Source organism: Aythya fuligula, chromosome 12 (assembly GCF_009819795.1).
Source record: "Aythya fuligula isolate bAytFul2 chromosome 12, bAytFul2.pri, whole genome shotgun sequence".
Taxonomy (NCBI): Eukaryota; Metazoa; Chordata; class Aves; order Anseriformes; family Anatidae; genus Aythya; species Aythya fuligula.
The window spans coordinates 9,575,001-9,590,106 of NC_045570.1; the positions used below are offsets into that span (position 1 = coordinate 9,575,001).

At 51.9% G+C, this 15,106-nt stretch overlaps 2 protein-coding genes across 2 annotated transcripts; both read left to right on the plus strand.

Moving 5' to 3' along the window:
• The first annotated feature begins 6,210 nt into the window (after positions 1-6,210).
• LOC116494136 (C-factor-like) lies at positions 6,211-8,606 on the plus strand. Its single transcript, XM_032195849.1, has 6 exons — positions 6,211-6,357; positions 6,766-6,817; positions 6,999-7,186; positions 7,823-7,981; positions 8,273-8,392; positions 8,493-8,606. Exons 1-6 carry the CDS (start codon positions 6,211-6,213, stop codon positions 8,604-8,606), a joined length of 780 nt encoding a protein of 259 aa, XP_032051740.1.
• Positions 8,607-11,671: 3,065 nt separating this feature from the next.
• Positions 11,672-13,801, plus strand: LOC116494120 (C-factor-like). Its single transcript, XM_032195829.1, has 6 exons — positions 11,672-11,818; positions 12,165-12,216; positions 12,360-12,547; positions 12,833-12,991; positions 13,276-13,395; positions 13,688-13,801. Exons 1-6 carry the CDS (start codon positions 11,672-11,674, stop codon positions 13,799-13,801), a joined length of 780 nt encoding a protein of 259 aa, XP_032051720.1.
• Positions 13,802-15,106: the final 1,305 nt, after the last annotated feature.

Genomic DNA, 15,106 nt, shown 5'->3' on the forward strand with positions numbered 1-15,106 from the left:
CTCCTGATTTGAATGAAATGGCAATCATTATGGGGTAGCTGTTACAGCATCTGCGTTACAATCTGTGTTACAACTTCACTTTTCTTTCTTATGTCAAAGCTTGTTTCTTTGTTCTTTTATTCATCAAGAACCATAGAATTACCTTCCACTCTGCCCCAGACCTCCCAGACTCCAAGCATGGGTTTTGTCTTGTGCCTTTCCATGGGCCCACCTGCACAGAGAAGTCTTGCAGAGAGGTTACGGCATGTGCACCCATTGTCTGCTAATTAAACAATAACATCCAGACTTGCTGACGGCACTTACATTTTACAATAGCTTGGAGAGATTCTGGGACCATTTTGGAACATATTCCTGTTTTCTGCATTCCAGCAGCCCTTAGTATTGTCCACGTGTTGTCCACAAGGAATGTCCCATCCTGCTGCTGGGAGAGACATCCCTCACAAACAGGCCAGGAAACCAAGCCACCCCCTACAGAGAAAGGAATTCTCATCAATGTTTTTTTGTCAACGACACAGGAGTTGAGCGCACCCTAAGTAAGTCTGTAGATGATAAAAAAAAATGAATTTCCTCAAGGGGTGAGAGGCCTTACAGAGAGATATTGATGGATTAGAGCTCTGGGCAATCACCGGCCGTGTAAAATTTAACAAGAACAAATGCTGGATTCTGCACCAGGGAAGGTGTAATCCTGAATGTACATATAGACTGGGGGACAAGTAGCTGGACTGCAGCCCTGCAGAATAGGATCTAGGCGGTTTGATTGATGAGTCAACAATAGGCTCTGGTGGCCATAGATCCAACCATATCCTGGGCTTCATTAAACACAGTCTGGCTAACTGCTCAAAAGATGGGGTTGTCCTACTGTGCTCAGCATTGCTGTGGTCTCACTTCAGGTACTGTGCGCAGTTTGGGGCTCCACAGTGTACGAAGGACATAAACATATTACAATGTGCCCACTGGAGGACAACAAAGATGGTAAAAGGTCTATAGTGGAAGATGTATGAGGAGCAGCTGAGGTGCCTTGGTTTGCTCAGCCCAAAGCAGAGCAGACTGAGGGGAGGCCCCATGGCCTCATGAGGGGAGCAGAGGGGCAGGCGCTGAGCTCTGCTCTCTGGGGACAGTGACAGGACCCAAGGGGGACAGCATGGAGCTAGGACAGGGGACAGTCAGATCCAATATTAGGAAAAGGTTCTTCACCAAGATGGTGGTTGGGCACTGGAACTGGCTCCCTGGGGAAGCAGTCATGACCCCAAGCTTGTCCGTGTTCAATAAGCATTTGGACAATGTTCTTGGATATTTGGTTATCTCTTAGGTTGCCCTGTGTGGAGTCAGGAGTTGGACTTGATGATCGTCGTGAGTCCTTTCCCACTTAGGAGAATCTATGATTCTGTGCCCGAAGGTCTGTCTTGCAGCTAGCCATGCTTGTGTACTTTTGCACAACCCCATCTTCCATATTCTGTCCCAGGAGCCCAAGCACTTGTCTTCTCCTAGGCATCTATTCAAGCTTCATTCCAGCAAGTGTTTGGCAATGTCCACACAGTTCCACAGGCATATTTGCCATGGCTCTGGGAGGGAAGCCTTCACTATAAACTTCTGTTCCCAAATATTTGCAGATGTGCTTCCTCGATCATTTATGTGAAAGGCTCCACACAACATAAGCAAAGTGCAGGATGGAGTTTTGCAGCTGGACACATCACAGCCCTGGAAGAGGTTGTCCGTGAATGGCCTTCTGATGAGAGGGGGGAGACACAACCAAGCCTTTGCCTTCCTGCAGCCTGATGAGCATCACAGTGGGGTTGAGCAGGCCTCTCACAGCCAGATCAGCTGTGCTGGAGATGGCTGTTCAGGGCAGGAGGTAGTTGTGCCCTGCTAAAATCCAGCAGCACTGAAGAATACTGGCTGCTGGGAAAACAGCAAGGTTATGAAACAGGGCCATGAGAATCCTTACCAGGACCTCCTCACTTTGCCTGGGAGCTGTATTTAAGCTTGGGTTCTCATCCCGAGCTTAAAAGCACAGTCTCTTCACAATGGGGTATCACTAGTCCTCTTCAGCCAACAAGAAAATGAGTCACATAGGCATGCCTTGCCCAGCTTCAGGATACAGGCAGTGGCAGGAGAAAGCCCCACCCCACCCCTTGATTAGTTTTTCATTCATCGCTATCTATTTACTCTTCACCAAGTAAAGAATATGTGAAGACATGACACTATACAATCTTGAACACATTGCGAAGCAAAAAGGCTTGATAAATAACAGCACATTTGTTGCTACTTACACGGTAGATTAAACATAATAAAGATAATTCTGCCGTGCCCTGTTCCCCAGGCTAACAAACAAAAGTGTATTTCCCAATACTTCTGTAAGTAGTGCAGTAATTGCCCTTTGTACAAACATCTGGATGGGTGTGAACACAACCGAGGCTGCAGTCATTGATAGTGGAGAAGCTGAGATCATGTGCTGGAAAGCTGCCTCTGACTCCTTCCAAGATAGAAAGATGGAAAGCATCTGTATGTGATATACGGCTGTCAGAGAGTCTATGGGACAGGTTATACAGCAGGGCCTTCCACCACTAGCACTGTTGGACTCTGAAGCAATTTATTAAAAATAATTGCTTTTGCTCATTGTAGGATTCAGACCATGCAAGAATGTCTCAGCACAAAGCTGTCCGAATCCCTGAGCCTGTCAAAGTCCCTTCCTCAGCTGAGCCTTGGGGACAGCAGCACTTGTGATGAAGCTCCATTGCCAGCCTGACAAAGCTGTTTTTTTTTTCTTCTGTGCACGTTTGCTCCAGGCTGGACTTTGACCCCCAGAGAAGCAGTGCTTGTTTAGACTTCAGTGGTCAACAATCCAGTGTGGGGCACCAGAGCAAAGTCAACATTATAACATAACAGCTGTAAAACAGCTGAAAGCTTCAAAAACAACATGACACGGCAGAAATAGGAGATTTAAAAGGTTATATTTTATTTCTGGTGTTATCTAGTTCTGAGTCACAATGGAGGTTTCTAGCACGCTGTGTGGCAATGATGCAGAAGAGGAAAACCAGAGTAAGTCTGTTAAACAAAGTGGAAGAGCACTGCACTCCTCTGCAAACAGTGTGTACCAGCAAGTATAGCTGTGGTCTGTGGTCATAAAAAGAAAGTGAAAATAGAGAAAAGGGCATTGAAAAGAACTATTGGGGCTGGAAAGTCAATCCCACAAACTGGTAGGTGTGCTGAGGCAGGGGGGAATTGACAAAATCTTCAGTGAGAGATCAGCCTAAGACAAAACTCATGCGGGGAGACAGCTGGAAAATCCAGAGATTTGTGCTGGTGGTGAACAGCAGAGGAATTTTGCACCAAGAAGATGGTGCACCAAGTGCGGCCCTAGATGGCTAGCAAAGCAGGAACAGGATGCTGGTGCAGAAAGTAGTATGGGGCTACAAAAAGGGGAATTATCATGAAAGAAAAGCTACAAACAGCAGAAGAGAGAAGGTAAAAGTCTAGTCTTGGTAGTGATGAGATTGTCTTCGTAAGTGAATGAAATGTATGAGTGCCTAACAAGGTGGTGTTGTACCTGTATGCAAAGACTTATGAACAGCAGCAGCAGAACTAAACAAAAAAAGTTATCAGGGAACATTTGTCCCAAGGTCCAGAAAAGCAAATGTTGGATATTGCCTGATGACAAACATTATTTTTTATTCCATGTGCTACACAGGACACTGTATTTGTGTGCATTTCTTACATATCGTTTGGGTTTTATCTCAAGATTTACCCCAAGCAAGCAAAATAGTAAATTTTACTCAAAGGAGGTGGAAGCAGGTGCAGGTATGCTAACAGAGCTTGCTGCAGAAGCAGAAGGTGACTGGGGCTGCTCCAGGATACAGAGAGAAGTTTATGCCCAATCCAGCTGGAAAAGAAAGCCTATTAAAAGGACTGAATATCTTCTGCTGAGATGCTGAGGTAGGATGTGCAAAATTCAGTTCTCTCACAGACACGCGCATGGCAATGGTATTTCAACACCACCACAGCAGAAACTGAGAATTTCTGTCTGAGCTTGGCAAAAATTAAGTGGAGTTTTCCATTGTGATTTGTGGCATGCCTATACTTGCTAATCCTGTCCTTAAAACAGTTACTGCGGAAAGGGTTCTTGGTAAACAGGCCTTTTGGAAAAGGAAAGCTCAATGTTTTATTTACAATTAATTTTTAACACATCCGGGAAATAATTGATCACACTGCCAATAAGAGAATTTCTCAATGGCCTGAAGTCCACATCTGGATGAGGTCCAAGCTGATTTAACAAAAAACACTCGTCTGTCTTGTTCTGGATTAAAACATGCTGTGACAGCCTGAGCCAAGCCTGGGGGAAAACCTGGTGAGAGCAGGCTAGGAGCAGAAGATACAGTCTCTTGTGCGTCTGGACCATCGTGCCCTCCACTAAGCTGCCCAAACGTGAGTGCTGGCACGGGGGAGGTGGGAGATGAATGAGGCAGGGCAGGACTACCTGCCTTGGTGGCACCATGTAGCCGGCCCACGGGGCAGAGGGGTCCCTGGGGTGCAACGTTGGCACAGCAGAACTTTGGAGTAGTTTTGGCAGTGAGGCTGGGAGGAAGCGGGTCTGGTTGACACTGCTGCCAAGAAAACCTGTGGGAGAAGAAAACGTGGCAGCAGTGTTTGTGATTCCCATGCTACCCATCTACCCAGCAGCCTGTGCCCATGGCTCTGGGACTGAGTGCTCGAAAGCAAGGGGCTGCCACGGGAAATGTCTTCACCTGCAGTGGAGCTGGGTGCAGTGACACTGGAGGGGATGGGAACACACGGTGTGCACCCACACCAGTCCCAGAATTGCCAATCTGTAACGCCTCACTTGAGGAACCGGGCAGCACTGGGCTTCACTGGTGGTAGTGCAGAGCCATCTGTGCCCCACTGCTATGAGTGATGTAGGCCAAGGGGCTTTGTCCAAGACATTTATCTTTGCAGGAGAATACTCTCGGCAACTGAGCCCTTCGTAGCCCTGTTGCAAACGATCTGCTCAACTGGTGGAAAATGGAAAGAAAGAGGAAGTGAAAAAGAAAAGACGCTAGAGAATTCAGCAGTAAATGTTTTTAACCCCTTCTGACCCATTGCCCTGTAGGACTTCAGAAAGCCCAGATGGTCTGAAGGACTTCTGCACAACTTTGCAGGCCATGCTCACACAGGCCAAATACCAGGGTGCTGCCACTGGTGACGAAGCACAGAGAAAGGTCCAAAGAGGTCACCTGTTGACAGGACGTTAGCCTTTTACTCCACAACCATCTGAAGAGAATGGCTTTACGGAACAGAATCCACACACAGGATATGGATGATGACTGCAAGGTCCAACAAGTGCACGAGGCAGAGAGATGGGCAAGCATTTGCAATAATCAGGCTGTTAATCAATGACTTCCTCTTTAATCCTGAAAACAAATTAAAAGTTGTGAAATGCAGGGACACAATATGCAATAACATGATCTAATCTGCAAAGTGACAAGGCTGAGAGTGGAAGTCCTGACAAGAGCAATGGCTCCAGCATGGCCAAAGTGGTGGGATGGTCACTTAGATTAGTGCACTGTGAGGCAGCATCCAAAGTGCATGAAGAGCAAAATGGTGACCTGCAGACTGTGCAGGGTCCACCTCCTTCTGCAAGCAGGCCATGCTGAATTTCCTCCACAGGGCCTGAATGGGACAATCAGTGATGGGGCATTTGCTTGGAAGACAGAGGAGAGCAGTGGAAATCAGCTCATGGCCATGTGAGGCATGACCTGACAGAGGAAACCAAGGGAAGGGGAATGAGACCAGCCTGTTTCAGCTGTTACATGGGTACAATCTGGAAAGTCCATCTAGCCTGAAGGATGCTCGTGAAGATGATCTGTACCTGACCCGTGGGGTATCCATCCTGTATCCCTCCCACTTGTTTCCTCTCTCCTCACCCAGCACCCACCCTCCTGGAAAGGGTGGCCATGAGTTACTGGGTTATGGGGCCACGTATCACCAGAAAACCAGTTTGCCATAAAAAGCTGAGTGATTTTTGCCCTTCAGTAAGGAGAGATGGCTCCCAGCCAGAAACTGTGTCCTATAGAGTTCAAAGAGCTGGAGAGATTGCACCTAGAGCCAAGGGTTTGTGCAAGCGCCGTGTGGGTGGGGTGGCAGCTCAACACACTATAAGAAGCATTAGGAAACTGAACAAACAATGAACGTTGGAGTAGAGGCAGGAGAAGCAATATGGGAGAGCTTCGTGTCCGCTCCGTTCTGGTGACTGGAGCCAACCGAGGAATTGGCCTGGGGTTAGTCCAGCACCTGCTGGGGCTGCCAAACCCACCTGAGTGGGTCTTTGCAGCCTGTCGGGACCCCAAGGGACAGCGAGCACAGGTGAGGCGGGTGGCGGTGGGGGACAGCAGGGCAGGGCAGTGCCTGGTGCAGGAGCAGCCCCGTGGTGTGAATTGGGGATGTGTGGGGGCCTCCTTCATGGGGCTGCAGCCCAGGGCCCAGTCCAGGGGCACAGAAAGCTGGGGTAGGATGGCCATGGGATGAGCTGTGCCTGGGGTGCCCAGGGCTCCTTGGAGCTGGGCAGGGAGCTTCTGCTGCTGGGGCAGGTGATGGCCATGGTGGGCAGGGCGAGACGCGTGGCTTGTGGGGTGTGCAGGATGCGCAGAGACCTGTCCACAGGGAGCGGGTTGGCAGAGCAGGGTGCTGGGTGTGAGGCAGTGCTGGATCAAAGCCGAGCCTCTGTGCAGCCAGCCCTGCCTCTTTGTGCCCACGTTGTGCTGTCTCTTGCAGGAGCTGCAGAACTTGGCTTCCAAGCACCCCAACCTGGTCATCATCCCACTCGGTAGGTGCCCAGGCTGTGCCCCGAGGCTGAGGGTTCCTTGCCTGGGCTCCCTGCTCGTGCCTGGGCTCTCTGCTCTCCCTCTCCACCACATCCCTGGGGTGGGGGCTCCATCTCCCAGCACCACGTGTGGTGGCAGTTGCCGAGGTGATCGGATGCTCACCTCCCCGCCTTGGCCCTGCAGAAGTCACCAAGCCCGCCAGCATCAAGGCAGCTGCAGCCAGCGTTGGGGAGCGCCTCAAGGACTCGGGTCTCAACCTCCTCATCAACAATGCTGGCATGCTGGTTTACAAGACACTTGACACCGAGACACAGGAGGACATGGCCCAGGTGTACGCCACCAACACCATTGGGCCCCTGCTGCTGAGCCAGGTGAGGCCCTCACCACAGCTCCAGGAACATCCCTGCCCCTTGGATCTCCCAGGAGCATGGAAAGGGCCGGTGGGACAGGGTCCCTGCTGGGTCTTTGACCTCATGACAAGCCCAACACACTTCAGGTCTTACTCTGGCCTCCTGATGCAAGAAGCAAGTGCCCAAAGTAGTCCTGGAAATGCTGAGCATAGTGAACGCTTTCTGGTTTGACTATGGTGGGCAGCAGGCTGAGGGCTCTGGCACTTTGGAGCCTGAGGCCTCTCCACTGGGAATGATCAGAGTGCAGAGGTGTGGGACCATGTTAAAGAGCAGAACCTCACGTTTTGAGCCAGAGGGAAGTAGAATTTACTCATTGACTTGGTACTGAGCACTGATGGGAGACTAAGTGCTATTGTGGTCTGCCCAAAGAGGTTATGGAGTGTCCCTCCATGGAAATATTCAGAAGTCACTTGGACATGGTCCTGGACTACTGGCTTTAGGTGGCTTGAGTAGCAGGATTGGTCCAGATGACCTCCAAAGATCTCTGCCTCCCACAACAATACTGTGATTCTGGGGTTCTGATGTGACCTTCTATGTAAGGAACTAATTCTCTCAATGAACCTCTTTTGTGCACGCTCCTCCTTCCCCTTCTCACAGGAATTCCTACCCCTGCTGAAGAAGGCTGCCCAAGGGAGCCCAGGCTCCGGGCTGAGCTGCAGCAAGGCAGCCATCATCAACATTTCCAGCGTTGGCGGCTCTATCAAGGAAGTCCATATGTGGAAAGCTGCACAATGTGTCTCGTATCGCTGCAGCAAGGTATGTGCAGTGCTGGGCATGAACCCAACCTTCTTTTTTTAACCAAAGCCTGCATAAGCTCTCCAGAGTCATCTCTGGCAGTCCCTGCAACAGCCTCCAGAATGGCTGAGCTACAGTCAGTCACTGGTTCCCTCTCAAGGCACATCCCTGTCCCTGGTCCCAGACCTAATCGAGAGGATCTTCACAGGACAGAACTGCTGCAGGGAACTGGTCCTGCCTGCCCCGGCTGTGGGGTCTGCACGTGTCCCCGTGCAGGAACCTTCTCCTGATCCCTGTGGTGTCTCCTTGCAGGCTGCTCTGAACATGCTCACCAAGTGCCAGTCCTTGGGCTATCGGGAACACGGCATCCTCTGTGCTGTTTTTCATCCTGGCTGGGTACAGACGGACATGGGGAACACAGCTGGAGACAAGGTAGGAGCTTTACCACAGCAGGTCCATCCAAGCCCCTGTGCTGGTTTTCCATGGGAGGTTGTTGTCACCCCAAGCTACATGTTTTTCTCTGCCCCTGCAGCCCCCTGTGACAGTAGATGAGAGCGTAGGAGGGATGCTGAAGGTGATCTCCTCCCTCTCTGAGAAGGACACCGGGACCTTCTTGGACTGGGAAGGGAAAGTAGTGCCCTGGTGAGACGCTGGCCCAGCCTCATGCCCAGATCCTGGCAGCGGCCCCTCTGCTGCTGCCCGACCTCCACCACATCCTCAATAAACCCTTTTCTTAAAACAGCAGTGTTGCTGTATCTGTCTGTGCACTCGATGGGCTCTGCCACACATTGCGAGTCTGTGGAGTTGGGCTCCCCAGAGCTGGGGGCCACATGGGTGATTTGGGAGCACAAGATTCATCCACCGAAAGGTCCCAGTGGGTGCCCAGGCAGCTGAGGGCACAGAGCAACTGGTGGTCAGTGCAGGCAGTTGGGGTGCAGGGCACTGTGCAGCCACACATCGGGTGGGGGCCTGCAGCAGCAGAGGACCCAGCATTGCTGCCCCTTCCCTGCACAGCATAGTGGTACCTGCCCTATCCCCACTTTGGTCTTCACCCAGACAGGATGGCTTGCCACACAAAAGAGTCCTTTGTCCCTGAGCTCTGCAGCCAGACACCTGGTCACCATGTTCTGGGCAGCCTAGAAGAGGCACGGCCATGCCAGCACCACACTGGGCTCAGGGAGCTGGGTACACGTGGGTTGGAGGGGGACATTTTGCAGCTGAAGGGCTGTGGAAGTGGGAAATGGGCTTTGCCCTGCTGTGGAGCATGGGCACAACCTGGGCTGGCACTCTGCATGCTCACCCTTGGAGGACCAGGTTGTGGGGGTCCCATGAGCTCCCCTCCATGGTGAAGCATCCCCAGCATCTCCCCTGGCTCCTCACCTTGTTGGCACGGTACGGGTACATGGGGGCCTCCAGCACCCTGAGGCACAGCCCAATGGAGCCCACTTTGGAGGACACGTTGATGATCGCGGCCCTGCTGCAGCTCAGCCCTGTCTTCTGTGCACGTTTTACCACCCTAGAATCAGAGGTGGAGTGGAGTTTTGACTCAGGACATGCAATCCAGGAGTCATCTGGGTTGGAAAAGACCTTCAGGATCATCACATCCAACTGTCAACCAGACACAACCTGACCGATTCAAGTCCCATCACTAAAACATGATCCTTAATGCCACGACCCTATGTCTCTTAAATACCTCCTGGGATGGGAAATCTACCACTTCCCTGGGAAGCCCATTTCAAACCTTGGGCAACTTCCCAGCCACTCCTCCCCGGGCCTGTACCACTGCACAGGGTTTTTGGGACCCACACGCAGCACCCAGCACTTGCTCTTGTTGGATGTCTTGAGGTTGGACTTGGTCCATCAACCCAGCCTGTCCGGATCCCTCTGCAGAGCCTTCCTGCCCTCAAGGAGTTTGACAGTGCCACCTACCTTGGTGTCACCGGTGAACTTAGTGAGGGTGCACTCCATCCCCTCCTCCTGATCACTGCTAAAATTGTGGAACAAAACTGGCCCCAAGACTGAGCCCTGGGGAACGCCAGTGGTGACCGGCCACCGGCTAGTTTTAACCCCATTCCCTGGGAGCCTTTGAGCCAGTTCTGCAGCCAGTGAGCCATACACCTGTCTGAGCCCTGAGCCACCAGCTTCTCCAGGAGAATACTGTGGGAGATGGTGGCAAATACATGACTAAAATCCAGGTAAACAACATCCACAACTTTGCCCTCATCAGCTATTTTTCTCCCTGCACAGACTGACCACAGTTTGACAGTCCTCCTGTGTTGCCTGCCCCTTTTTCCAAAGTCCATAGACTCTCTTTTCCTTCCTAAGTTCCAGAAGAAGCTCTCTGGTCAGCCAGGGTGGCCTTCTCCCCCAGTGGCTCCACCGTTGGTGCTTTGGGATGTCCTGCTCCTGTGCATTTAACGTTACACTCTTGAAGAATGTCCAACCTCCCTGGACCCCTTTGCCTTTCAGAACCACCTCCCAGGGGACTCTGTCAGCCAGGTCTCTAAATTGGCCAAATTCTGCCCTCTGGAAATCAAAGAGCAATCCCAAGCACAAATACAGGTGACAAGAGCCAGCAATGTGCGCTTGCAGCCCAGAAAGCCAACCATATCCTGGGCTGCACCAAAAGAAGAATGGCCAGCAGGGAGATGGAGGTGATTCTCCCTCTCTATTCTGTTCTTGTGAAGACCCCACCTGGAGCCCTGCATTCAGGTCTGGAGCCCCCAGCACAAGAAGGGCATGGAAGTATTAGATCGAGTCCAGAGGTGGGCCATAAAGATGATTAAGGAGCTGGGGCACCTCTCCTATGAAGACAGGCTGAAGGAGTTGGGGTTGTTCAGCCCAGAGAAGAGAAGGCTCTGAGGAGACCTTATAGAGGCCTTCAGTACCTAAAAGGGGTCTACAGGAAAGCTGGGGAGGGACTCAATGGGACAAGGAGTAATTGCTTTAAACTAAAAGAGGACAGGTTTAGATTAGATATAAGGAAGAAATTCTTTACTATGAGGGTGGTAAGGCACTGGAACAGGTTGCCCAGAGAAGCTATGGATGCCCCATTTCTGGAAATGAGCAACCTGTTCTAGTGGGAGGTGTCCCTGCCCATGGCAGGGGGGTTGAAATCAAATGATCATTAAGGTCCCTTCCAACCCAAACCATTCTGATTTTATGTTCTTCTAACTGCCTTCCTAACTTCACTAGGGATCAAAGACACTGTCATTTTGATCACTGTGCCCAAGATAGCCTCCAACCATCCCATCACCAACAAGTCCTTGCCTGTTTGCGAACCACAGGTCAAGTGGGGCACCTTCCCCAGTTGGCTCCCTCACCATCTGAGTCTTCTGTCACCCACCCTTATCCTTTTTAAGTAAGTTCTGTGTCCCTGTGTGTTCCTTATGGCTTCCTCACTTTCTCCATATGTGGTTTTGCACTGGAAAATGGCCTTGAACAGATACCTCTGGAGCAAACACTGACCTTCTGCACACCTTACAAGCAGAGTTTGCCATAAAAAGCAAAGCGATTTTTGTTTGTTAGTAAGGAGAGATGGCTCCCAGCCAGAAACTGTGTCCTAGAGAGTTCAAAGAGCTGGAGAGATTGCACCCACAGCCAAAGGTTTGTGCAAGCCCTGTATGGGTGGGGTGGCAGCTCGACACACTATAAGAAGCAATAGGGAAGTGAACAAACAATGAAAGTTGGAGCAGAGGCAGGAGAAGCAATATGGGAGAGCTTCGTGTCCGCTCCGTTCTGGTGACTGGAGCCAACCGAGGAATTGGCCTGGGGTTAGTCCAGCACCTGCTGGGGCTGCCAAACCCACCCGAGTGGGTCTTTGCAGCCTGCCGGGACCCCAAGGGACAGCGAGCACAGGTGAGGCTGGTGGCAGTGGGGGACAGCAGGGCAGGGCAGCACCCGGTGCAAGGCAGGATTGTGTGAGGGTCTCCATCATGGGGCTGCAGCCCTGAGCCCAGTCCAGGGGCACAGAAAGCTGGGGTAAGACAACCACGGGATGAGCTGTGCCTGGGGTGCCCAGGGCTCCTTGGAGCCGGGCAGGGAGCTTCTGCTGCTGGGGCAGGTGATGGCCGTGGTGGGCAGGGAGAAACATGTGGAGTGTGGAGGGAACAGGACGCTGGGTGTGAGGCAGTGCTGGGACAAGGCTGAGCCTCTGTGCAGCCGGTCCTGCCTCTCCATGCCCACATCATCCTGTCTCTTTCAGGAGCTGCAGAACTTGGCTTCCAAGCATCCCAACCTGGTCATCGTCCCGCTCGGTAAATGCTCCAGCTATGCCCTTCAGATGAGGGTCCCTTGCCTGGGATTCCTGCTCTGCCCACACCGCTGTGGCCCCCAGCACCATGCGTGGTGGCAGTCCCTGATGGGATCGGGTGCTCACCTCCCCGTCTTGGCCCCACAGAAGTCACCGATCCCGCCAGCATCAAGGCGGCTGCAGCCAGCGTTGGGGAGCGCCTCAAGGACTCGGGTCTCAACCTCCTCATCAACAATGCCGGGATTGGAAATAACAGTTCTCTTGACAACGTGACACCGGAGGACTTGGCCCAGATGTACGCCACCAACACCATTGGGCCCCTGCTGCTGAGCCAGGTGAGGCCCCCACCACAGCTCCAGGAACATCCCTGCCCCTTGCATCTCCCAGGGGGACGGAAAGGGCCGGTGGGACAGGGCCCAGCTCCGCTCTTGTGCTGGTGACGGGCCCGGCACTCCCGAGCAAGAAGCTGGTGGAACCGACTGGGGCTGGTGCTGAGGGGCAGGGGGAAGAGGAAGGCGGCTGCTGGCGGTGCTGGTGGCGGCGCTGCCCGCTGCAGAAGGAGCCGGTCCTCTCCCCTGCATCACCTCTGTGTGGACCCCCCGCTTCTCCTCTCCTCGCAGGCGTTCCTGCCCCTGCTGAAGAAGGCTGCCCAGGGGAGCCCAGGCTCGGGGCTGAGCTGCAGCAAGGCAGCCATCATCAACATGTCCAGCTATGCTGGCTCCATTCAGGACATCTATGTCTGGGAGTACGGACAAGCTATTTCATATCGCTGCAGCAAGGTACTGCTGGGCACGAACCGGGACATTTTCCCTTCTGAAGGATCTTGCACACCTCCCAGCCTTCCCCTCAGTCTCTGCAACTCTCACCGCTGTGGCTGAGCTCCAGTCAGTCACCGTTTTCCTGCCATGGCACATTCCTGTGCCTGGTCCCTGTCCAGGCCACAGAAAGCCTTGTCAGGACAGGTTCTTGCCTGGGCTGGGCATCTGCATGGGGAGAGTGCTGTGGGGTCTGCATGTGTCCCTGTCTTCTTCTCCACCCTGATCCCTGAGGTGTCTCCCCGCAGGCTGCTCTGAACATGCTCACCAAGTGCCAGTCCTTGGCCTACCGGGAACACGGCATCCTCTGTGCTGCTTTCCATCCTGGCTGGGTGATAACAGACATGGGAGGCACAATAGAAGATAAGGTAGGAGAGTTTCTGACCAAGGTTTGGAAGAACCTCTTGTTTTGGGAATGTAGAGCCTGCTCCACAGCACTCCCATACATGCTGGGCTGTGGGATAACTCTTTGGAAGATGCCCTGAGGCATATGAGGGGATGAGATAACAAGACAAGGACTCTTCTTGCTTTGTGCTGGCCTTTCCTTCTTCACCCTAGAGAGCCCCAAGCCCTTGTGCAGGGAGGCAGTGATCCAAGCAGGCACCAGGGCAGACCCTGGCCACTCCTTGGGCACACACAGTTGTGTTTCTGTCCCCACAGACCCGTGTGACAGTGGATGTAAGTGTGCGAGGGATGCTGAAGGTGATGTCCTCCCTCTCTGAGAAGGACACCGGGACCTTCCTGGACTGGGAAGGGAAAGTTCTGCCCTGGTGAGGCGCTGGCCCAGCCTCATGCCCGGATCCTGGCAGTGGTCCCTTTGCTGCTACACTGAGATGTGCCTGTGTCTTAATAAACTCATATCTGTAAGAAATAACAGCACTGTGTGAGCCTTCTTGTTGCTTGCCTTTTAACTACCATTGCAACAGTCTTCACTAATGCTTTGGGAGAATTCCTCAGAGTTATTTTGCAACTAATTGAGCTCAGTTGGTCAGATTGGCTGATTTCTTACTAGGGACCTGGCCATCATCCTGGTAGGGCTTTGTTCCTGGACACAGAGGGTCCTACCCCTCGGTTCTCTATAGTCCCTCATCTCCCAGGTGTCTTGCAGGAACATTAGCAAGAGTGCATCTTTATAATACATCTATACCAGGTGTGCCATGAAAAGAGAGGCTTGTGTTTTGTGTAACACCAGTTTGCCTCCCCAAGGAGAAGCACCACTAGATTATGAGTTTCTTTTGCAGTAACAGCAGAGCAGTGATTCTCATGGAAGATGAGAGTAGAAGCAAGGAATTAAGCAACAAAACCTGCTTGCAAAAGTAGCTTAATTTAAATAATCATTGATTTGTGATGATGTTACATGGATTCATCACGCTTATACACAAACCTTCAAGGACTCTTTTATTATCACTGTCCACTAGCTTGACCTTATTGTACCCACTGGATTAATGTTTAACAGTAATTTCCTGCACCATTTGCTCTAGGAAAGCAGTGCCAAGAAAAACTTTCTTGACTGAAATGGGAATCAGTGGGACAGAGCTTGCTTAAGTGGTGATAACGCAGTGCATGAGCAACTACTGGAGGCAACAGAACAGGCCATGGCTTGCAAGAACTGCCACAGAAATCATACAAGAAGCCTCACAGCCTACAATTGTCTGCAACAGAACTGTGTGCTCATGACAAATTAGAGGGCAGCTTAGCACACCAGAAGTATTTCTGGAATTCCTTTCAAAATGAGGAAGCAAGAAGGCAATAAAGAATCTAGGAACTCTGGGTGTGAAATACCATGTCATCACTCATCTGAACACCTGGGGATGTCATCCCTGAGACAAGGGCAAGACCACTTACCCTAGCTGCTACTACAAATCTAGATTTGCCAGCCAAGAGGAGAAATAGCAAGAGCATCTGGCATATTAAAACAGAAGAAACTACAGCTTTTATGAGGAAATGTGCAATCTCACACAACCAGTAGCAGAGGGAGCAGCACAGGAGGATCCAGCAACTGAGGTGGCTGGATTTGGAAGAGCGAGATGGCATAGCTCCACAGTAACAGAGCAGACTTAGATTTCAGCATGAAGCAGG